The following is a 25,777-nucleotide window of genomic DNA, read 5'->3' as shown; positions in this document are numbered from 1 at the left end:
ACAGCATGTAACATATTAATTACCCTATATCTCATTTTTAAATTCTACAATGTGCTTGTTTCTTCCTTCAATTATGTAGTTAATGCTTAGAAAATCTCTACACATTGAAGGTGTTTAATGAAAAGTATAATGCTGCTGCTGTTAATCAGCTTGCTATATTATGTAATACAGATTTATGAAAGTCATGTCTTGCTCCAAATCTGAGATTATACTTTTTGTCCTTCAGAGATATCTCCAAATTTTTTTTTTTTTTACTATTAGGATTTCGACCTTACAAGGAAATTATTTCCTTATAAAGAAGAAAAATAATTCCTAAATAGCTTTACTTTGTGTAAGCCTATGAGAAAGAAACCCTATTACATTTACTTACCACATCTTTACAATATAAATATAAAATAAATCTGTCTGATTTAACATAGATTCTAAGGCCTGAGTTATGTCCTAGGACAATTTTCATTGATATCTGAACAATACTTTGAAGCATTGTGCAGTTTGTTTTTCATTGTTTTAGTAATCTTGGTATTTTTTTTTATCATACTTAAGAGATAGTCTACATCGAGTTTATGTTGATCTGGAATTGCATTATTGCAATGGTTGAATATAAATGAAAGAAAATGCTCACTGGCCTATGCTTCTCTGTGACACTGCATAACTCCATGTACTTGGAGACTGGGAGAAATAAGTGACAAGGATGGTGAAATAAGTAGACAGCTGTGCCAAATACTTGAAAATTAAAAAAAAATTTTAAGAGCAACTATATGAGTGGGAAAATGATTGAAAATGGACAACTTTGCTAGATAATTATAAAATTATTTTCCCCTTAGAAATCAAAATCTGCACATACTATTAAATGATTTTAAAGCTGACTTGATACAATACAAGGTCTTGTTACAATACTGTCAGTCAACATGAATTAGCTTCAGCTGTGGAGGATCCTGTGCAAATGCTTGCAGTTTAGAATAGTAGTCACTAAATAAGCAGAACTATATCCATATCTATCCAGGTAAATGGCACATAGAAACTCTAAGAAACTCTAAACTATTTTAAGCATATATACCAGAAAATGTAAACTAAAAATAGAGTTATGACAGATATTAAATCACTTTTATAAGATAATCAAATTATTAACCTAACAAAAATTTAAATTTACAGGTGAGAGTTTCCTGGTGTTTTATATGGCTTGCTTTCGGGCAATCTTGTAAAATCTGTGTCTACCCTTTTTCAAATAATATTTTGAAATGCAGAAAGTAAAATAAATAGGTAGGGTTACAAAGGAAACTATTTATATTGAAATACAGACCCCAAATTCAGAAACCCAGGTAGGCACTAAAATACTTTATGCCTTGCAAATGGTCATTCAACATGATGGTAAATCATCTACCTACAATGCAGGAGACCTGGGTTTGATCCCTGAGTCAGGAAGATCCTCTGGAGAAGGAAATGGCAACCCACTCTGGTACTGTTGCCTGGAGAATCCTGTGGACAGAGGAGCCTGGTGGGCTGCATTCCGTGGAGTCGCAAAGAGTCGGACATGACTGAGTGACTTCACTTTCACTTTCACCATAAAATGAAAACTCACTATTGCACTCACCTCACATGCTAGTAAAGTAATGCTCAAAATTCTCCAAGCCAGGCTTCAGCAATATGTGACCCGTGAACTTCCTGATGTTCAAACTGGTTTTAGAAAAGGCAGAGGAATCAGAGATCAAATTGCCAACATCCGCTGGATCATAGAAAAAGCAAGAGAGTTCCAGAAAAACATCTATTTCTGCTTTATTGACTATGCCAAAGCCTTTGACTGTGTGGATCACAATAAACTGTGGAAAATTCTGAAAGAAATGGGAATACCAGACCACCTGATCTGCCTCTTGAGAAATTTGTATGCAGGTCAGGAAGCAACAGTTAGAACTGGACATGGAACAACAGACTGGTTCCAAATAGGAAAAGGAGTTTGTCAAGGCTGTATATTGTCACCCTGCTTATTTAACTTATACACAGAGTACATCATGAGAAATGCTGGACTGGAAGAAACACAAACTGGAATCAAGATTACTGGGAGAAATATCAATAACCTCAGATATGCAGATGACACCACCCTTATGGCAGAAAGTGAAGAGGAACTCAAAAGCCTCTTGATGAAAGTGAAAGTGGCTTAAAGCTCAACATTCAGAAAACGAAGATCATGGCATCTGGTCCCACCACTTCATGGGAAATAGATGGGGAAACAGTGGAAACAGTGTCAGACTTTATTTTTCTGGGCTCCTAAATCACTGCAGATGGTGACTGCAGCCATGAAATTAAAAGACGCTTACTCCTTGAAGGGAAAGTTATGACCAACCTAGATAGCATATTCAAAAGCAGAGACATTACCTTGCCAACAAAGGTTCATCTAGTCAAGTCTATGGTTTTTCTAGTGGTCATGTATGGATGTGAGAGTTGGACTGTGAAGAAGGCTGAGCACCGAAGAATTGATGCTTTTGAACTGTGGTGTTGGAGAAGACTCTTGAGAGACCCTTGGACTGCAAGGAGATCCAACCAGTCCATTCTGAAGGAGATCAGCCCTGGGATTTCTTTGGAAGAAATGATGCTAAAGCTGAAGCTCCAGTACTTTGGCCACCTCATGCGAAGAGTTGACTCATTGGAGAAGACTCTGATGCTGGGAGGGGTTGGGGGTAGGAGGAGAAGGGGACGACAGAGGATGAGATGGCTGGATGGCATCACTGACTCGATGGACGTGAGTCTGAGTGAACTTTGGGAGTTGGTGATGGACGGGGAGGCCTGGCGTGCTGCGATTCATGGGGCCGCAAAGAGTCGGACACGACTGAGCGACTGATCTGATCTGATCTGTCGAGTTTTATATCTCAATCCCTTAGAAAACCTACCATGAAAGTGGGTATTATATATGAGACTTAACCATTGCTGCTTTCAGTTTTCTCAGCAATAATCTTAGTTCTCACCTAGTAAGACGTATTTTTAGCCATTTGTGGAAATAGAAGTCTTATCTTGACCTTCTACTGTGTTATCAAAGTTTAAAATATGATGATTTTCCCCTTTCTTAATTGTGGTGGAGCATGTCAATACATTTCTAACTTCTACCATGGTTCTTTTCATGTTTCACTTATTAAACATTTTTATTTTTTATGGAAATCATAATTCATACTTTTGATGAATATGGTGAGAAAAATATAAGCAAAATTTAAAACACTGATTATAGCTTCAAACAACTTTTTACTAAAGAGTTTTTTTTAAGGCATATTTCCTAAAGAGTGACTTCTTTATTAATATTTTAAAGATAATAGTATTCTTTTAAGGACATGGAATGTAGCAACACATTTGAAATAATTCTCTAGATTTCACTCACAATTATATATTTCAATCATTAAAATATAGTGTCAAAGATGTGAAATTGTATATTCTAATATTTCAGTTTCCACTTGGAAAAATTGCCTAATGAAATCAGAATAAATTAGATTTTGCATAATACATGTTATTTAATGAAATAAATTATTGTTATTTTCAGATAATAAATATGAAAATAATGTAAAGATTGGTATTTTCAAAACTAGGTTTAAGGAATCTAAGATACATATTAATATATATTTAGGCTTCCAAGGTGGCACTAATGGTAAAGAACCCGCCTGCCAGTGCAGAAGGCATAGAACCATGAGTTCGATCCCTGGATCAGGAAGGTCCCCTAGCGGAGGGCATGGCAACCCACTCCAGTACTCTTGCCTGGAGAATCCCATGGACAGAGAAGCCTGGCAGGCTACAGTCCAAGGGTCACAAAGAGTCGGACATGACTGAAGCGGATTAGCACGCATGCAGTATATAAATATATTGTGTTGAAGATATACAAAGATATGTATACTAACAACATTTGATAGACATTGAGCATTTTTATTTCTAAAGAGAAGTGTTCTCTCTAAAATAGTCTTTCAGGAAGAAAAAATAGAATTATGATTTCTTACCCTGTCAAATTGCCTTTTCATTTCTCTCTTTGATAAGTAATTGAATATTGTGTATGTATTTACACAGCTTTTTTGACATATTTGGATATACATATAAAAATACTAAACTTATCTTAAGAAATCAATCATATTATAGTACATGAACATAAAACTAGTTTAAAAATCTTTTGCCTTCATGTTACCATATGAATATAAAGTGTAAGATAATCACAAAATATGTTATAGAGTAAATCTATTATTCAGTTCCTAAAGTCATAAGTCTAAATATCTAAGTGAAAGTTGCTCAGTCATGTCCGACTCTTTGCGACCCTATGGACTATATAGTCCATGGAATTCTCCAAGCCAGAATACTGGAGTGGGTAACCTTTCCCTTCTCCAGGAGATCTTCCCAACCCAGGGATTGAACCTAGGTCTCCTGCATTGCAGGTGGATTCTTTACCAGCTGAACCACAAGGGAAGCCCAAGAATACTGGAGTGGGTAGCCTATCCCTTCTCCAGCAGATCTTCCCAACCCAGGAATCAAACTGGGGTCTCCTGCATTGCAGGCAGATTCTTTACCAATTGAGCTGTCAGGGAAGCCTAATCTAATATCTGCTGGTCCAAAATTGTATGCCATGTAATGAATTACATTTGGAAAATTGTGTCCTTTATATTATTTTTCTTTAAGCACTTGCAGTTTTCATTATCAAAAATAAGATCGAGAGAATTTGTAGGTAAAGTGGAAGTCGTTAGTACATTAGTCTTGAGGGATACTAAAGCTTTCTTTGGTGTTTATAATATATAAGCACTTCCGGTACTGTTGTTACAACTATATGGGGAGGTAATAGTTTTTTTGAGGTATACTTCGGAGTTCTAGAATCAAAACTACTGTTTTGGGGGCTATTCTGCAGATCGTGGGGTGATCTTAGGAAACATTTACAAATTGCATGTTGGATGTAAAAGCATTATGCTAGACTCCAGGGATACAAAAACTAGTGCTGATAGCTTGCTTAAGTATACTTCTTTAAAGAAGGCTTAAATTTTGATGTTGGATTTATTTCTCATCAAAGAAATCACATTGTTTCAGACTGTTATTATTTCAGTCAATTAATGCTCATTCTGAATTGCATTGGTTGGCATTGTTAAAGTGTGATGAGATAAACGATGTAGAATGGTTGGTGTACCCGTTTCCTGAAGAATGATTTTTCTTGTGGACTATGTTTGAATATGGCTACAGACTGCAAAGTTGCACTGTTTTCTCATAACATTTGGATTCAGTCATTTGAACGTTCAGATGTATCAGTATACTACAATTGTGCTGAAAGCCTTTTTAAATTTTACTTGGTATACTGTTTATTAGTATAAACAGCCTTAGCAGCTTGAGAATTAGTGCCTTTATGGTTTTCTTTACTCTTTTACAAATGTTGGGAAGTCATTGAATTCTTTCTGAATAGAATACTTCACATATTTCACATGTTCCATTTAGGGAATTCATTTTGGAAAACAGATAATTTTGTTTTGATTATAACAGAGCAAATCCTATTATCTTCACTGGGAATTGCTATTAAAGGCAGATGTTGGTTCCTTAGGAATTCTTACGGAGTTTAGTGAGAATTAACGCAGCATATGTTGGGGAAGAGAACTTTTTTTTCCATACTCAATAATCTTAAACAATTACCTTTTTCAAAATCAGTTTGATGCATCATAACAAAATAGCAGTAAGGCACTAAAGATCAACTGAGCTGCTTTTTGACTAACGTTTCAGGGATTGTGAAGCAGCAGATAGACAGCCATATCACAGATCCAGATCAACAGAACAGCGGCCTCTCCTAGAGCGGACCACCACCCGCTCCAGATCCACTGAACGTCCTGATACAAACCTCATGAGGTCGATGCCTTCATTAATGACTGGAAGATCTGCCCCTCCTTCACCTGCCTTATCGAGGTGAAAGATAAATCAATCAGACTAACTTCCCCTTTGCCCCACCAGCACATTTTATTTTCCCAGCAGCTAAATGGTCTCTTCTGTCATCCTTGGCTGATCACTAATAACAATCGACACTAACCTTTTCAGTGTAAGCACACTATTTATATTCCGTGGATATAATAGTGTGTGGCTACCATTGTAATTTGTTTATTAACTGTCCTGACCACATTTGTTTTGTGATTTCTCATTTATCAGGAGTCCTGGGTATTCCCTACATAACACACCTCATGGCTATCATGTTCTTCTCCTACAGAATGAGAAATTGTTTGTGTCCATTAGACATCACTTTTGGATAATCATCCTAATGACAGTAGTTAAAACTAGATTTTTAGTTTCTTTCTATCACTATTAATATGTATTGACCAGTATCTTCTTTAGCTGAATTTTGAATTATTCAGGGTTTTGCTTGTAGTTTCATGAGATAATTTCTAATAAAGGGATAACTAATATAAGCCTGAGTAAAAATCTCTTAGGATCAAGGGAGGGAGGTTAGTGTTAAAGAGTTTGAAATCTGGTAGAAAGAAATATGAAGCATTATCTTTTATTTTTTGAGCTGTAGGCTTCTCTCCTTGCTTTCATATGGATAGAATTTCAGTTTACATTAATAATTCCATGGATTTTACTGTAAGACTTTGTGTGCATGTATCTGTGTATGTATGCATATTACATAACAGTATAAACATCTTCTGCTATTTAGATAATCATTCAAATATCCATATTTTGTCCTACTTTTCCTAACCTTTTAATCAGCAGCTAAACCTCCTTTAAAATTGCACCATACAGCTATCATATGAACCAAATATATTAAATATATTTAACTAATTCTATTGAAAATGAGTATTAATGATGTATCTTGTAGGTCTCATCCTCGTACTGGGTCTGTCCAAACAAGCCCATCAAGTACTCCAGTGGCAGGACGAAGGGGCCGACAACTCCCACAGCTTCCACCAAAGGGAACATTGGAGAGAAGTAAGTTTTATTTCTAATTGTGTCATATAGGATATACACATGGAAGCTAAGGTGAATCAAGATTTTTTTTTTTACTACCTTTGTATTAGCTTTCTTCTTTTGTTAATTGAATACCTTAGCTGCATTTTTAGTAGTTATATTTGCAAATACATGTATAAATATTCTATATTTTGCATTTAAAATCTATAATATTTGGAGGCAACCTATCATCATTGCTCTTGCACATTTTTCAAATTTTAATAAATGCGTTTTAAGAAGTAAATTTAATGATCTTAAATAAGCAGTTGGATGATATTTCTTTGCTACAACTAAGTTTATGTAATTGTTGATAGTTACATAAAGTTTATTAGTAACTAGCCAAATCAATTTTCACACACTGCAAAGGACTGGTTAGCTGATGCACAACAGTGGTGATCCTTCTCAAAACTGGAGTGCCAGAAAAAGGTAATCATGAATATACAAAGAAAGATGCATGTTGTACTGATATTTTTAATACTTTCAAATTTTTGCATAAGAAAACCCTATTTGCTTATACACAGATAAACATACTCCCCCAAAGGTCTATAAAGTCTTGGATAAAGGACCTCTAAAAGCATGGCCGATAGAATATAATGATTTTTAATGTCATTTTTTTAAATGGTCCCTTTATTTGGTAATGGGATGTGCATTGCCAAAACCAACAAACCAACAAGCATATTTAAGTCACCATTTAACTTCTCTTTAATAGATGATACATTCTGTGCCTTTGGAAATTTCTGTTGTTTTTAACCCCTGTGCTTTGGTTCCCTTTTTTTGTTTTGTTTTTATTTTGTTTTTCCTAGACAATGGAGTCAAGGAGATAGAACCTTATGAAGGTCTGTACATAAAGGAGGGTTTGTTTTGTGCTGATAGCCTTTTTGGGGGGCTATGTGAGCAAAAATAAACCCAACTGCAATTGATGTTCCTTCACTGTATAGACTTTTATTACAGTAAAATTATTTTGTTTTATGATTCTGATAAAGTGTTCAATTTTTGTTTTACTTCAAAAATAAACAAAGGAGTTAAATTGCTTTGATTCAGTCAAGTAAGAATACAAAGAATTTAGCTTCTTTTCAATCACAAGGTAAATTTTGCTTTTTTTTTAAATTTGCTTTGACATAAAATTTTATATTTTGTGGAAGACTTTAACCAAAGATGTCAATTGCAGTCTGTGTTTATGTCATTGAGGATATACACCTAGTCTAGTTATAATTATCATCATATATTTTATTTTGTGTTTATGATGATTTTTTAATTATTCAATTTGGCTTTCTAGAAAAGGAAGTTTTTTTAATTAGATAGTGATTGTGCTTCATATTTCCTGCATCATTTTTTTATGTTATAGCAAGACTGTTTATAGTATAATAAAGTTAAATATGTACCGTTTTGTTATCAATGCTACATTATGACTCAAGAGGAAAAATATTGAGTCTTGCTATATGGAATGTCATACATTTACCAAGACAATAAAAATTCCTCTGCTGATTATAGAATTCTGCCGATGATGTTGTAACTTTGAAGAACTGTCAGCTATTTTATTTACTGGTGAATCTCCAGCACGTAGAATAATGCCTGGCACATTATAGGCGCTCAATAAATATTTGTTGAATGAATGCATGTAATATTTATTTACAAATTGAAAAGCTACTTCAAATAGTATAGAAAGTACCATTAAAATAAACTTGTCATTCGATATATGTTTGTAGTAAAACTCACATTTCTATAACCTATTGGTAACACTTTTTTAAGTGTATTGCATTTGGGCAGCAGTACTTTTATTGCCTTACAGAACTCAAAACAGGCTGTATTCTTGTTAGTTGCAGTTGAATGATTTATCAACTCCTATTTTGTGGTCCTTTTTATTTGCTATGTACTATGAACTATAATTTTAAACAACTCAGCACTATTGTGATGGTTATACAGCCTGATGAAAATATTTTAGCAGCATTACTGCAGTCTCTATTATTTACATAAAAATGGGAGTATATAGTTTTAAAAGTACTTTCCATAAGGGAAGTTCTGTAATACATATGGAATATTTGTCTCCTCTCCCCACAAATTTTAAAGATAGAGTTTTGGCATCATCTGTTATCATATGAAGTCAGAAACACAGTTTATGTCATAATTTTTTCTAAATTCAATTTTGATATCTTCAGTAGCAATATTCTCTTGAAATATGAGTGCTCCATGCTTTGTAATAATAAATATACCAGAAAACTAACATTAGAGCTGATACTTGACATTTTTAATGAGCTTGTCAACAAACATTCTGTTTACTGTCTGATTTTTGCCGTATAGAATGTGTTAAAACTACAGTTTTCCTTTAATGTCCATAATTGTGACTTTTCCATTTTTATAAATGAAAGAGAGCAAAAAAACTTCTTTTATTCTTTCCAGTATAAATTAAAATGCTTTGGAGAGGGTTTGGTTTTTTTTTTTTGCTTAAGAGTGTGGATGATTGTAGCAGTGTTTTCATAAATATTAATATGAAGATTCCAGCAAATACATGATTGTATCATTTAGTTTAGCTTTAATGGCTATATATATTCTACTTTTCTAACTGAAGGTAAAGGTATAATGCAAAATTGACTATTGATTAATGGTCTAAATTAAATTATGTTTGGATTATCTCTTTAAAAGTTGTCAGACATTATAATTCAGTGACTGTTTTAGAATCAAAGTAATGGCATGTTTATCTTCTGATTCTGTTCAATAGCTGAAAAATGAGAATGTCCTAGTTTAATTCCTTTTGACTTGGAATATATTTATCTATTAAATTAATTAAAAGCCTTATATGTGTTGGTCTTGACAGTGGTACAATATTAGTTAAAATCTGAGAGAGAAAATGGAAACAATATAAAGAAAGTACAATGTACTAAATCCTGTAAGACATTATTATTTTTAATTTCCCCCAACTTTGATGTACTGCAATTTATAAAAATAAGAACGAGTTTATAATGTTATTTTTTTGTTTCTCTAGAAGAAAAGTTATATTATTTTTCTAAGAATATATCGTTTACAGATGAAGTATTTTGTCTTTCTTACAGTTGTTATGTATTACAGATGTTTATGGGCCACAATTTCTTTTACAAATCGAAGTTATCATAAAAGGAGACAGTATGATAACTTATCCACAGTATACTTACTTGTTTCCCTAACATGTCAGAAACTTGTTAAAAAATAATCTATTCAATTCCTTATAATCACTCATTGTATCATGAATAATTTGAAAGTTTTTGTTTTATTTTATTGAGGAGTAACAAATGTACGTGTCTGGTCTTATCCTTTCCTTTACTTGTGCATATACAGAAGTTAATGAAGAAACTAGACATGTGGAAGAGCAGGGGGGAGAAAAGCAGGGTGAAGAGGTCAAAGCAGGTCTGTCTGTGTGTTTAAAATAAATAATCGAATGTTTTAGAAGTATGACTTTTCTATTTCATGAAGACGTTAGGCTCTAGATTTATAATCTGGAATAGAGAACAGATTGTTCAGTCCTAATTTTAAAATACTTACTTAATTTTATTGATGGAGAGATATTACATGAGCTAAGTAACTTATCAGAATATTTAATTGACCTGTTTGAACATTCTCCGTGTTGTTTAAATCAAAGTGAAATTATAGACAATGCATCTGACCAAGGTTTATACCTATCCTTTACCCCAGCTTTACATTCAGTTCGTGCAGTACCTACTGAAACACTGTATTTTGCCACGTGTTTCATTGAGTGCAGATACACTAAAGTCCTAGATTCTCCTCTCAACAAGTTTGATTTTTTAGAGGTAAATTACAAGTAAATTTGGGAAGAATATAAATTTTAAAATTTTAGTTCTTGAAACTTTTAGAAACCATCATAATTTATCCATAAAATTTTCTCTACAATAAGGTCAGGGACTCCCCTGGTGATCCAGTCATTAAGAATCTGCCTTGCAATGTAGGGCATGTGGGTTTGATGCCTGCTTGGGGAACTAAGATCCCACATGCCATGGGGCAACTAAGCCAAATGAAAAAAAAAATGAACAATTAACCGTAGGTTCCTCTTCATCCCAGCTCAGTATTGCTCTAATATTTATTGACAATCCTAATTTCTCTTCAAAGAGTCCTCCTTCTACATGGAATGAAGACACTTCATTTTGGTATTTTTAAGCCCCAATTATGTTTACATATCTTAATTTTTGCTTTATCAAAATGTTTATGAAAGGATTTAACTCAGCAGTATATTGTGTTCATGAATAGTAGTGTGGACTCTACGTGCCTTTTGTTCTCTCCTTTATCTTGTGTGAAAGCAGTGCCACTCCGTATATTGTGCATAAGATACGTTTTCATGGGTGCATTCTTACAGTAGTGATTGTAGTCTAAGGCAGAAAACCCCTTAAGCTGCAACTGCTAATTTTTAGTAATGATTTTTAATGTTATAAAGATGAGAAAAATTATCAGTGTAAATCTGGTCATGAAAACAAAGGCAAGTTTAGATTCCTAGATATAGAAAAGTGTAAATATGTCTGTTCTGAACATATCAGATACTAACTACTAGAATGTAACACATCTTCCATTTTCCTGAAGTGCTTTAGGAATAACTTTTTTAAGAGAATACTGTAAGAATGAGCTTCATTTTAATTCAGCTGTATAGTTAAAGTTTCCCTGCTTGCCCATTGCTATATTTCTGAAACTAGTCCATACAAATACTGAAGGTCTTTCAATACCGTTCAAGAATTGGCATTTGCAGTAAAGTCATTGTTTGGGATATCATTAGTTTGGAGACATCAGCAGTAGTTCATTTTACTTTTATTTATTTTCAACTTAATTATAAGGAAACCCATTCATTGAGCCAGTTTGTCACCTATGCTTGATTCTCAAAATCAACTTAATTAGTAAATTATATTCATTCTTAAATTAGAATAAACCATAACTGTAATCTTCCTAACATCAAATGACTTGTTATTCTTCATTTTATTTTTATTATAGGCTAAGAAGGGTATACTTTACTCTTTAGCTCAGTACTGCAAGGTGTCATATTTAGTGCATGGGTTTGTTTCTCTAGTGTGTGATATCATCTTTTGTGGTGTGCTTGATTTTATTTGGGTTGTTAATGACCTTAATTATTCACTGTTGTCTGTTTTCAATGTTATAAAGACAATGAGGGAGAAACACCAAATCCACCTAATAATGGAAAAAAAGGCAAGTCTAATATGAAGTTAATAGTGCATTAATATATGTTAAATATCCTGTATTGACATTTGTGATGTGCATGAATGTGCTTTTTTTACTTAAATAAGTATAAATACAAGTGTAGTCCCAGCTTAAGTTATCCAACGTTTTCTGCTCTTTTAAAAATATATTTCTGAATACAAAAATTTTTTTGAAGTACCTACCTTATTATTGGATCCTAGTATAATCTTATTTTATTGAATTTATGGCATTAAAAAGTTTTACTTTATTGGTCATAATAAGGAATTATGACCAATAATAAGGAGATTCTGAGGGAAATAGTGATGGTTGTATTATTATGCATTTAGAAAAACAGCATACATAGTTTTCAATCCAGAAATATTTTTTAAATTGAACTATTTAAAACTATTTTAAAGTAAAAATGAACTTAATCATAAGTTCAATAATATTAAACAAATTTATAATATTTGTAGATTTTTCACAGGTTTAAAACTAAAATTTGTAGCTTTTCAATCTTACATGTAAAGGTTCTAGTGACAATGGTTATTGGGACCTCAGTCACTTACGTTCATTATTTATTTTATCATTTATATAAAACGCCTCTTGACTGCAAAACCTCACCGTTGTGATGTAGACCAATCCTACTCATGATATAGTTGGACCTAGAAAGAGTTATTGATGAAAAGTTGAAAAATGAAAACTCTGTATATTTTACTTAAGACTAACTCTTATTTTTATTTAGTTTAATCTTTTCATCTTCTACTTATAATTAAGGTCTAGGTGTCTAATATTTCTTATTGGCATTTCTTTTGGGAGAGACAAATTTAGTATTTATTTTGAATCTCATATTAAAGTTCACGAGTAAGATCAAGGTAGGAGGTTGTTTTTTTAATTGCCTAAAGCATGTTTGTGGATCAGTGAAATTTATAGAAATTAAAGTGTTGTTACTTTGTTCTTTTACTTATATAGAAAGAGAAAACAGTGAATTTTAACTAATGAAATACTTTCACCAGACTTTTTTGTTTGTTTCCTGACCTCTAATTGACTGTGAATATTGTTTGTTTTTATATATTAATTTTTATTTTATGTTGGAGTATAGTTGATTCCAGGTATAGTGAATTCCAGCTGTAACTGTGTGTTAGAAATGCTCAAGCATTGAGTTCCTCATTGATGGACTTTCACCATCCTCTCTTCTGATTTAGTATGGAAAGGGAAGAAATAATGAAGCTAACTTTATTCTGTCTCTTGGTGTGAAGGGCCCACATATCATTTTGGAATAGATGTAGTGTATGTTGCAGATTATCGAGATATATGATCAGCCAGAACTTCTCCATTAACCCTATATTAAAATCAAATTCTTTGGTTCATGAAATTAGTTTCAATTTTCTCAAATAATTATTTACCTAAAGGCAATCCTTTTTGATACATTGCTTTTCATACCTCCAGTGAGTTAAAATGAGACAGCTTATTCCATAGCATCATACTGCTAAGTCGCTTCAGTCGTGTCTGACTCTGTGCGACCCCATAGACGGCAGCCCACCAGGCTCCCCCGTCCCCGGGATTCTCCAGGCAAGAATACTGGAGTGGGTTGCCATTTCCTTCTCCAATGCATGAAAGTGAAAAGTGAAAGTGAGGTCGCTTAGTCGTGTCTGACTCTTAGCGACCCCATGGACTGCAGCCCACCAGGCTCCTCCATACATGGGATTTTCCAGGCAAGAGTACTGTAGTGGGGTGCCATTGCCTTCTCCGTAGCATCATACTACAAAACTCAAAGAACAAAATCAGAGGCGAGTTTCTAGTTTTTTTCATTATTCATTCTTCCTACAAAGAATTTATGCATTCTTTCTACAAATAAAACTATTATATTCCAGTCTCCTTTTGGGAGTACTGGAGATATACTAGTGTACACATAAAACAAGGTACTTGCCTCATTGTCCTTATATTTATTAGGGGAAGCAAGTGATAAATAATGTATCATATAATTTCAGATACTGACATTTACAAAGAAAAAATAAATCAGGATAATGGAATAGGTAGTGTTCTAGAGAGTAGGGTAAATGATTCCTGATAATTTTTTCTGAGAAGTATGTCATATTTGAGCAGAGACTTGAATTACCATTGTGAAGGTCTAGGTAAGAAAAGGGTATCTGGCAGAGGGAACAGCAAGCATGAAGGGTCTATATGGGAGCAAGTTTGACTTGTTCGAGGAACAGTAAAGAGGTCAGCTGAGTACTACAGAGTGAGAAAGGTGGAGAATGATGGTAGGTATGGTCAGAAAGGCTGGGGAGGTGACCCATATATGACCTATTGATCACTGTTAGGACTTTGCTTTTCACAGAATGAAAAAGAAAGATTTTTATTAAAGTGACACAAAAACTGTTTCTTTAAAAAAAAAAAAATCAGTTTGATTGTTAGGTTGAAAATAACCCGAAAGAATGAAGATTAGAAAAAAGGAGAGCTACTAGGAGGCATTCCTAATAACCCAGGAAAGAGGTAATGGTAGCTAACTTATACCAGAGTAATAGGAGTTGTTCCATTCTGGATAGATGTGCAAAGATAGAACCAACAGAGTAACCTGATGGGGTAAGAGAGATGCAGTGATAACATCCAGGTATTGGCCCGGAGTAGTTGGAAGGATATGGAGTTTCTATTAAATGGTAGAGGGAAAAACTTGATAAAAGTACAGTTGGTGGGAATATCAGGTGCTCAATTTTAGATATAAGATAGATATGTTATTAGACATGTAAGATATGATGTCAAATAGGCAGTTTGAAATGTGTTCTGGATTTTACTTTAGAGATTCAGACTATAGTTTTAGATTTATGAGTTATCCTTATAAAGAGAGACTTAAAACCATGATGCCCATTGAAATCACAAGAGATCACAAGTGTAGACAGCTAAAAGAAGTCTGAGGACTATGAACTGAGCTATTCTTATTTAGAAGTTGAAAGGATGAAGAAACAAGAAACTTAGAAAGAGTAGGAGGAGAGGTAGAGGGGAAGCCATGGATTCTAGCGTCCTAAGTGCAAATAAAGTACTTGAAGCAAAGAGAATTATCAAGAAGGTAAAATCACTCAATTTAGCAAATAGGAGACCATTGTGTTAACCTTTTTTTAGAGAAGTTTTGGTGGAGTTGTAAGGGGTAAACGGCCAATCGTTGTTTAGTTGCTAGGTCATGTCCAACCCTTTTGCGATCCCATGGTCTGTAGCCCACCCCACCTCTATCCATAGGATTCTCCAGGCAAGAATAGTGGAGTAGGTTGCCGTGTCCTCCTCCAGGGGATCTTGCCAACCCAGGGATCAAACCCGCCTCTCTAATGTCTCCTGCATTGGCAGCCAGGTTCTTTACCATTAGTACCACCTGGGAAGCTCCCCGCATTGGCAGGTGGAATCTTTACCTCTGAGCCAAAAGGATGATTAGAGTGGATTAAAAGAAAGAAATGGAGGTTTTTTGCCTGAGAAATCCCATGGACAGGGGAGCCTGGTGGGCTACAGTCTATGGGGTTGCAAGAGTCAGACCCGATTTTGCAACTAAACCACCACCACATAGACACCTTTGGCTATAAAGGGAAGAAAGGAAATAAAAATCTGGACTAAAGGGAAAAGTCAGGGGAGCAAGCAAGAATACATGAAAGATATGTGGGAAACTTTGTGCTCATTCTTTGACTTGTAAATCTAGATCAGCTAATTTGTTCTCTAGAGTCATCTGCCTATAGTTTGCCAAGATATGTATCGTGTTCTGTAGCTTTGTTCCTAGATCTAGAATCAAGGCTTAGATTTGGAAGGAGCCTTATAAATCTGATAAAACAGCTTTGCTTCACTGATAAAAGAGCATAATCTAGAGGATTAGCTTTCTTCAGTGCACGTAGGAGCAGATTTCTAGTCATGACTCCCTGTGTTATACATGCACATACCATGCCTTTTCAGATGAATGGCATTTTCCTTGCACGTGTTTCAACCATGTGTGTATGTGTGTTTTAGATATTAGTCAAGTTCACCTCAGCCAATAGCTGCTATTTCCAATTTGTTGTACTAGGCAGTCATTGAGAATGCAATGATCAATAAGATACATTTCCTGCTTTGGGGAGCTCCCAATAATAATTTGATGATAAAAACAAATAAAATATAGTTGGTAAATTTATAACATATTACTTACATAGAGTCTCTTAAGATTGTGATACATACAGAGGAAGTAAGTTGTGAAGTGTTCTGGGCGTGTTTTCATGCCAAAATATTTTCCCACTGCTTGTGATAGTACTTCATATTCTGATATTCTTTAATGGCTTGATTATTTTAATACTATAAAACAGAATTTCCAGAACACTGAAATGTAAATTTTCCTGAGGGGACTGATCTGAGTTATTATTACATAGAAATTTCAAAGGAAACAAGTTAGAGCCTGTGAATGGAGAAAGTCAAGTATGGGGACAGAGCTGCTGGAAAATGTGGATGAGTATTTGGTACCTTGGGAGGGTGATCATGATAAACTCTGCCCTGAAGTAGCCCCTTGTGAATGGGCTTCCCTCACAGCTCAGTTGATAAAGAATCTACCTGCAATGCAGGAGACCCCGGTTCGATTCCTGGGTCGGGAAGGTCCGCTGGAGAAGAGATAGGCTACCCACTCCAGTATTCTTGGGTTTCCCTTGTGGCTCAGCTGGTAAAGAATCTGCCCACGATGCAGGAGACCTGGGTTTAATCCCTGGGTTGGGAAGACCCCCTGGAGAAGGGAAAGGCTACCCACTCCAGTATTCTGGCCTGGAGAATTTCATGGACTATACACAGTCCATGGGGTTGAAAAGAGTCAGACATGACTGAGCGACTTTCCCTTTCACTTTCTACTCTAAATAACATTCCTTGCTATGTAAATATGCTATAAATTAACTTCTCAATTTAGTTTATTTAAATTGCTTACAGTAATACTTGTCACAAAGTAAGTACTATTATTTCTTGCTATAATCTTGTGTTTTCAGCAAGAATCTGAAAATTTGGATTTCAGGTGAAACTAAACCTGATTATGATCATCAATCTGAACCAATTATTTCATATGTATTATTTAGTGGTTTTGAGGAAAATAGTAGCCCTGATGCTGTTCTTGGTCACGTAATTTGCATAAGCAACAGTACAAGGAGGAGAGAAACTCCCTGAATTGCAGTATGAATCGGTGCACGTTGTGCAGCATTTGTACGTGGTTCAGTCCACATGTAAAGCTCAACATGCAAATGTCTAGAATACTTTTCTCTAAGTTAAAATTGCTTAAACCGTTTGGACTTTTCCAGTTTCATAATGTTTAGAGATCTCCACTGGAAGTCAATATATCAGGTTTTAAACTCATTTCTACTCTTACGCGTATGACCTCTGACAAGGCTTTTGTTGTAATTTCTCTGAACCTCAGTTCCCTCTTCTGTAAATAAACTAACCTGTAAGGATCTTTAACAGAGACTAAATGTTTTGGAGATGTGGGTAAAAAATTGTTAGTCTCAAATAGTTTTTACCTAATTTATAGTTTATGATGTTATTAGTGTTTTGTTAACTGTGTCTGTTTTGGGAAACTTAATGGCCCTATCCTACTATTGTCCATTAGTGAGCCATTCACTGTGGGATTATCAACTAAACTCTACCACACTGCCTTCACAGTCAAGTTCCTAAAGATACACAATGAGACGTAAGGAAAAATATTTTGTTCCTTTGAGTCTCAATGTATAGTTGCCTACATCATTTCATATAGAGAGAACCATATAAATAAGAAAGGAAGACAGGAAGGAAGGATGGGAAGAAGAGGGGAAAAATACAGGTTTCAAAGGAATCAAAAATAATAAAATAACTTTTACAGTCTTCATAATGGATACTTGCTTCTATAAGTATTCAAGGAATCAGATAGCATTTAGGGTGATGGTGTGGACAGGCTTCGTTTTGCTGGCTCTCTGTATTCTCACAAATGCTTCTAGAGTAAAGAGAGTACCAATACCCATGTCTTAATTTCCAAATTTGCATAATATCTAGATAGGAATAGATTTTATAATGGCATTGGTAGATATTTCCTAAAGACAGCATTCCCTGCTAACTTAGATGAATAACGCTTTGACAAAAAATAAAATGGGAGAGACTGAGGGATACATTAAAATAGCAAGGAATTTATCATATATTTCACTCAATTACATCTGTTTTATAGAATAATAGCTTGGTGACAGTGAACAAGATGGATTTGAAAGACTGAGGACTTGTGACTGTTTAGGGTATTTCAGTAGGCAACTATATGGTGACCTCTATTACTTAACTTGTAAACAAATATGTTCTAATTTCTTTTCCTAATCTTCCCTTTCCTTCACGGTAGCCATTCTTCCTTATTTTTGTTTGCTTCCCCTTTTGCTCATTTTATTTCTTTTAGATTACCAAAGCCTCAATTAATCTAATATGGGAGAGAACCCCTCCTACCTCACACCTTTCTGCAAACTTCAGCCATTTTTCACAACACACCATTTTTGGCTTCCTAAATACAAATAGCCATCTTCTGTTTGTTTGTGAAAATAGCATAATCTTAGGAAGGTGACAGTGCTACATAAAGACCACAAGTTTTGGAACCTTGGTTCAGGGCCTGCCTTTATAGTGGGCCGAACTTGTGACTCTAGGTCCTTATGTCAAGTTAGTTCATCTGAGAAAAGCAAATCTTAGCATATCCCAATATGCTATTTGGAGAATAATCTTTTATCCCCAATATGCTGTTGTGAAAATCAAATGAGGTAAATCCTGTGAAATTGTTTGTGAACCTGGGCAACTATTTAGTTCTGATCCTTATTAATCAGTTCTTTATTTTCTTACCTGTAGAGAACACCTGATAAAATGTCCTTTCTGTGGTTTATAGGATCAGATATGATGCTGAATGTGAAAGTACATTGAAACGCATAGTATCATACAAATACAGTCTTTTAACATGGGGATTTGTGCTCTTTAAATTGTTGTCTTGATATAGGATTGTACTAGCTGGAATATAGGTATTCTGTAGACATGTAGGTTTTTAAAATATCACTTAAAAATATCTCACAGTTTAATTTTCATGAGTAAGTTGTTTCTTCAAATCATCTAATAGTTATTAAGTCAGTCTTTAGGCTTCCCCATCTACAAATTAAATTCATAACTGAATGTTTACTTGATGCAATTATCCCCCTAGAAAAAAATGTTTTCTCTACTTGATTGGGTTTCTAGTTTGCAGCTGAGCAATGGGACATTCTTTCAAACTCATACTTATCAACTAAGTTGCTATGCATCTCTGATTTTTCACCTCTACTCTTTGGTAGTAGGTGTACAATATCATGGGTTACTACTTTGTACTTAAATCTTAAGGTCTTTATTATTTAACATTAAGAAGACTATTTTTTAAATTACCACAATAATCCTTCAATACTTCAATAATCAATACTTCAATAATCCTTCAAAAGAAAAGACTATCTTTAAGGGGCTGCATGCTTAGCACTTTTTTGCTATTTTTCTTTAATGTAACTAAAACACTTTTCAAACAATTTGAACATTTTCCTGAAATTTTCTATAGTTTATTCGTAATGACATTAAGTATTTCATTTTAATTATATGACCAATAAATTCAAAGAGGGCTAGGTATGGCTAATACTTCGCATTGTTTCTGGAGTGATGAATTAATTATTTGGTAGTCAGTTCAGTGCTTTTTATGACTAGTTCTGTTTTAAATAGACATTTGAGTTTCAACATAGGGTTTGATAATAGTCACATTTAGAACTTCTAGAAAATCTTCTAGATTCAGTGTCTTAATTTTATCGTCTCTGGTGTAAGTACTCTCGCACAAAATCTTGACTAATCAGTAGTAAGAAGACAGAGCAACTCTATAAATTTAGAGCTGGCATTAACCTTTGAACTTCCTTACTGTGAAGGTAACACATTAGAGGCAGAGGGGCTATAAAATTTGTCTAAGGTTATACACCTAGTTAATGGCAGAAATGTTCCGAAAAGCCACCTTAGTCCAGTTACATATCTGGTACCTCCTTTATCAATCATTGATAGCCTTGATCTAAGTCTTCTTTCATTGTTGTATTGTCTGGTATTTATAAATGGATGGTTATGAGATTTTTTTTTTGTTACTTCCATGTAATAGATTTTCTTCAACTAAAATGTTTGTCAACTCAAAAAAGTGTTTAAAAACTAACTCTGTTTTGTGTTAGGATATTTTCCTTCACACTTCAGAATATGCTTTCTACCAATATATAGAAAAGTTGAACCATTTTCAAAACAAGCTATTTCTACTTCTACACACTGTCTTACTTCAGAAGGTAGCATATCATTCTTTTTTGGAACATCACAAACTCTACCAAATGGTGAAATTTGAAATAGCTTTTTAAATGACAAATGTATAGGATTTTAGAAAATTTGATTTTAGAACCAACTCTTTATTGCTTGTGAAATCTTATATATTGATAGATTACCAAAAGTGCTGGTCATTCAAAATCAAGAAATATTGTATTATAAATGAGTTTATTATTTTCCCCAACATAGGGAAATTAGTCTGTTGTTTTTGTGTTAACCACAGATTAATTTTGACTAAGAAGACATCATTTCTTTGTTCTTTTAACTAAAGAGGATTTAACTAGTCTTGAAATTTATCAGAAAATTTATTCTTTAAAAAAGGCTTTTAAGATTTCTCTTTCCACTAACAGTTGATTCAAACATGGCGTCTTTATCCAGATTGTTTACTATTTGGGAATGCTATTTTGCATCTTTATCAGATTATTATCAATTAGAAAATCAAGGGGGTAAACTACATGCCAAAGTACAAATTAAATACTCTCAAAGCAAGAAGTTTATTTCCTGCTGATTTATGCTGGACCAGAGTAAAATGCCTTTACTAAATAGCATTTACATATTTCAGGTCTAGGAACTGAAAAACCCTTATGTTTAATGCAGTCAATTCTAGCAATATAAGTAAATGAAGATAGTAGTGTACTCAAAATCATCCATATTTGATGTTGCAATATAGCATTTTTTTTTTCATTTTTGATAGTGTTTTTTATCTTCCTGATTATATTTTGCTTCAGTTCAGTTCAGTTCAGTCGCTCAGTCGTGTCCGATTCTTTGCGACCCCATGAATCGCAGCATGCCAGGCCTCCCTGTCCATCACCAACTCCCGGCGTTCACTCAGACTCACGTCCATTGAGTCAGTGATGCCATCCAGCCATCTCATCCTCTGTCGTCCCCTTCTCCTCCTGCCCCCAATCCCTCCCAGCATCAGAGTCTTTTCCAGTGAGTCAACTCTTCGCATGAGGTGGCCAAAGTACTGGAGTTTCAGCTTTAGCATCATTCCTTCCAAAGAAATCCCAGGGCTGATCTCCTTAGCTTAATATTATAAAATAGGTTAGTATTTCATTCCAGTATTCCATTATTTATGGCCAAAGGTGAATAAGTACCAGAGGATCATTTATGGCATCGTGAAACCTCCTGGGGGTTAAAATGTCCTTAGATGGTAACTGTCTACTTGACTTATAGCTTTAGAAACGTGAGTAAAAAGAAAAGCAAGTGTGTATACTTAAGTGTGAATGCTACTATGAGATTAAGATCGAAGAGTGACCAGTGAATCTTTTGAAACATGATCTACAAGGCCCAACGTGATCCGTACTCCCTCCACTTCCTTTTTCACTACCTCTTTAACCTCACCTTCTGTGATTTTCCATTTTCTCTTCACTGTACTCCAGCCAGGAGACCTCTGTGCTTTCCTAGAACATATCAGACATTCTTCCACCTCAGGACATTTGCGTGTGCTGTTCTTCTACCTGTAGTGCCCTCCCTTAATAATCATAGGCATAACTCCCTTACTTCCTTAAGTTCCTCACTCAAAACCTTCCTTCTTAATCAGAATTTCCTTGACTAACTATTCAAATTTGCATCACACCTTGCACAGTTCCCTTATTTCTTACCTACTTCATGTTTGTCTTCTTAGCACTTAGCAGTATCTAAGTCACAACATATTTTACTCATTTATCTTGTTTATAATTCATTTCTCCCACTAGAATATAAATTTCATGAAGCCATGGATTTTTGTCTTTTGTTGTTGTTGTTATATCACCAATGGCTAAACATGCCTGGATTATAGTAGGCGCTGAATAAATATTTTTTGAATGAATGAATGTTATATTATACTACAAATAATTCCAAATGATTTTAGGTAAGCCAGATAATGCATATTCAATGATACCAACCTAATATTCATTTTTTATTAAGATACTAATTTTTATTAAGATAATATTCCATAGCACATGTATTTTTCTGTTGTTTAATGAAAGTACTAAATATGGTAGTAAATAAATCACCATTTTATCTTATTGTATATTAAATGTAACAGATTTTCTCTTGATTTGTATGAAAATCTCTGTATTTTAGTTCCATATAAACATTTCGTTTACCACACTAATGTTTAGCAAAATGTTTATTTATAATACAAATTAATATTATTCAATATGTATTTAAAAAACTTTATTTGATATATCACTGAAATCATTTTCTTTATACATTCAATAATCTTTTATTGAAAATAAAATTTAGAATTTCCTGAAAGTAAACTTAAGTGCTTTGGATTTTGAAATCTATAAAACAATTTTAAATGTCATATGTCTATATTTAAAACATTAACTGCATACTACTGAGAGTTTATGGAAGAATTTACAGGAAAATTAATTTTTTAAAATTAGATCCCTGAAGTATTTTTAGGTTTTTAGAACACAAATTATCTAACGTGTCTGGCAACTCTGATTATATTTTTTGATTTGTATTAGAAGTTACATGGGAAGACCAGCAGAAAAAGGTGAATGGTACAATAAGTGATGACAAACCATTGCCGACAAAGAAACACCAGTCTGAGCCAGGTTTGTCAGGATTTGGAAAACAGCTGAAAGCATGAGGCTATAAGCATTGCATTTCATGCTTTTTGAACATGTGTGTGCTGTTGTGCCTCGTTTTTCTCACTTTGGTGTGAACGTTAGAGAGTGTAGAGCTTGTTTAGATTAGAATGGTGAAAACAATTCAAGATTTATTTAGAAAACTAGTTATACATGTTTTGGAAAAAGCAATAATTTTATTATTAAGATTATTTCTTTAGGGAAACGGTGACTAACTTAAGCACAAAAATAACATATATTTGGTTGTTCAGACCCAAATGAAATGAAAAGTGCTTACATCCCTTTACAAGTTCTCTAGAAAGCTCAGTATATATATATTTTAAGTTTGTCTTTGTAGGCCATTCCTTATATTTAATTGCAAATGCTATCAAGGTATTATATCAATTGGTAATGATTTACTTACAACTTCTGAAGCTAAAATTATTGCAACCCAAACAAGACAGAATGATGGCATAATATGTGAATTCAATAGTCTCTTCAAGCCATTAATTCTACCAGTAAATTGAAATGAAGTGATTTTATTTTCTTCTTTCTTTCTTCTCTTTTTCTGGGGAGATATGATTAAGTAGGAGAGGACAAAAACTTGAACCAGAAGCAAAAGAAAGAGTTGCAAAGTGCAGAGACAAGTCAACTGAATAATCAACACTACTTTTAATCAGTAATTGGATGAGAGTACAATGAAAATTTCATTCAAAATTTAAGAATGCTAATGGTGTTTTATAATACTATCATCTTTAAAAATTATGTTTATAGTAACAAGGTTAATGTATTTTTACACAGAAGTTCAGTTCGTGTTAAATCTCTGAAACCTGTAGTTTAAAATATGTCAATATAGGAACTTCCCTGCGGCCCAGTGTTTAGGACTCCGCCCGTTCACTTTCACTTTCACTCACTCCACAGAGGGTCTGGGTTCCATCCCTGTTAGGGAACTAAGATCCTGCAAGCCACAGATGTGGCTTAAAATAAAATATCAATATATAAATAAAACTAATTTATTAATAAGTATTCATTGCTGTGTTGTTGTACACCTGACATTATGGTAAGCACTCAGTTCCTGGGGTAGACAAGAGAGATGCAGCAATTGCCCTCATAGAGCTTACATTCTGGCAATAATACATAAGTTAAAAATAATTATACTAAGGATTTAGTTATAATTGTGATAGTGCTATTAAAGAGAATAGGATGTTTTGAGAAGTGTTGTGTCACATAAGTCTGGCAGGCAAGGATAAAAATGTGTGCTGTGTTGTGTCCGACTCTTTGTGACTGCATAGACTGTAGCCCACCAAGCTCCTCTGTCCATGGAATTTTTTAGGTAAGAATACAAAGTGAGTTGCCATTTCCTCCTCCAGGGGATCTTCCCAACCCAGGGACAGAATCCTTGTCTCCTGCATTTCTGCATTGGCAGGCAGGTACTTTACCACTGAGCCACCCGGAAAGCCCATAAGGAAAAAATGCCTTTGTGCAAAAGGCTTAATCTGTGAATTCTCTGTTAGTGAAACAATTAAATTCTAAAAATTAAAAAAAAAACAAAACTGAAATCATATTGAGAATTTAAATATATTCATAAAGTTGTAAGAAAAATATCTTACACTTTTTTTCAAATCTTCAATTAAGAATCACTTGTTTCATCTAAGAATCACCAAAATATTGATATATGGCAGAGACCAATCACAGTATTGTAAATCATTATCTTTCAATTTAAAATAAATATGTAAATAATCAATTTATTTGGAAAATAACAAGTAGCTTAATATATTTCAGAAGACTTTAAAAAATAAAGTATAAAATTGGTTTTATGTTATGATTTATATTATGATTTATGTTATAATTTTGTTATGATTTTTTAACAAACATTATTAGTGTAAAAATATCTTCTTGTTGTGTTGTGTGATATGATTATCCTTGGTCATAAACTATTATTTATTTCTCTTGCTTGCCATCATGAATACCTTTGTCGCCATATATTATTTATGTAAATAAATTACATAAAAATCATGAAAATTTCATGATTAATTTCATATTAAAATCATGAAAAGATACAGTATTTGGCCAAATATATTTTTAAGCCTCACAAATGAAATTTCTTAAATTTCCTTTAGATATTTTTAATTTGTATATTCTCATATATTGCATATATTTTTATTACTTAAGTCTTTAATTAAGTATAAGCTATGTATGCAGTAGAGAAAAATTAATGCAGTTAGAGTGCCTTAATGTCATGGTTTAAAATGTTTATAGATTTTCCTACCTTGGTAATTGTGCATTTTCCTATATACTGGGAAATTCCTGGGAATTCAAACCCTAAATGTCATGAGTAAGTATGCAATATGCTAAGGCATTAAATACTATGTTAAATTCTATTGTTCATAAATATTTTTGTTTCTGAAAGAAAGGTAGAATATGTTGAGAATATTTTTAATGATTGAAACTTTGGAATGATAGGATGGGTAGAAAACAGTGGGCTGATTATCAGGTGGGCCTAATTGCATTTCAATAGCCTGTTTATGAGTTGGACTTCACAGAAGACCTCTTTGGATTCACTCTTTATATTTAAATATATCTACCATATTAATTTTCAGTAATTATGATCAGTGTTTACTATATAATTTTTATTCATTAAAATCTAAGAGATCATCTTCCATTAAGACAGCAAAATGTAAGACAGCAAAAGAAAAAAATAACAATAAATGTGATTGATACATAGCCAACAATGCATCTCAGGTTTGGGTTCAAGCCTTTACAAATTTTTTCTAATGCCACAAGTTTACTACAATAATCCT

General features: G+C 33.7%; 1 protein-coding gene across 43 annotated transcripts in view; it reads left to right on the top strand.

Annotated features, from left to right (window-relative positions):
• The window catches only part of RIMS2 (regulating synaptic membrane exocytosis 2), a 603,774-nt gene that overhangs the window by 396,372 nt on the left and 181,625 nt on the right, over nucleotides 1–25,777 (top strand). For 20 of the 43 annotated variants that reach the window (XM_027561351.1, XM_027561359.1, XM_027561350.1 and 17 more), the window contains 2 exons: nucleotides 5,713–5,892; nucleotides 6,794–6,903. In XM_027561351.1, the coding sequence (XP_027417152.1) occupies nucleotides 5,713–5,892; nucleotides 6,794–6,903 (290 nt within the window). Of the gene's footprint in view, nucleotides 1–5,712; nucleotides 5,893–6,793; nucleotides 6,904–7,724; nucleotides 7,758–25,777 lie in introns of all 43 variants that reach the window. The other 23 variants (XM_027561346.1, XM_027561348.1, XM_027561386.1 and 20 more) reach the window with 3 other exon arrangements.

This window comes from Bos indicus x Bos taurus, chromosome 14 (assembly GCF_003369695.1).
Source record: "Bos indicus x Bos taurus breed Angus x Brahman F1 hybrid chromosome 14, Bos_hybrid_MaternalHap_v2.0, whole genome shotgun sequence".
NCBI classification, from domain to species: Eukaryota; Metazoa; Chordata; class Mammalia; order Artiodactyla; family Bovidae; genus Bos; species Bos indicus x Bos taurus.
This window is presented reverse-complemented; position numbering and strand designations above follow the sequence as displayed.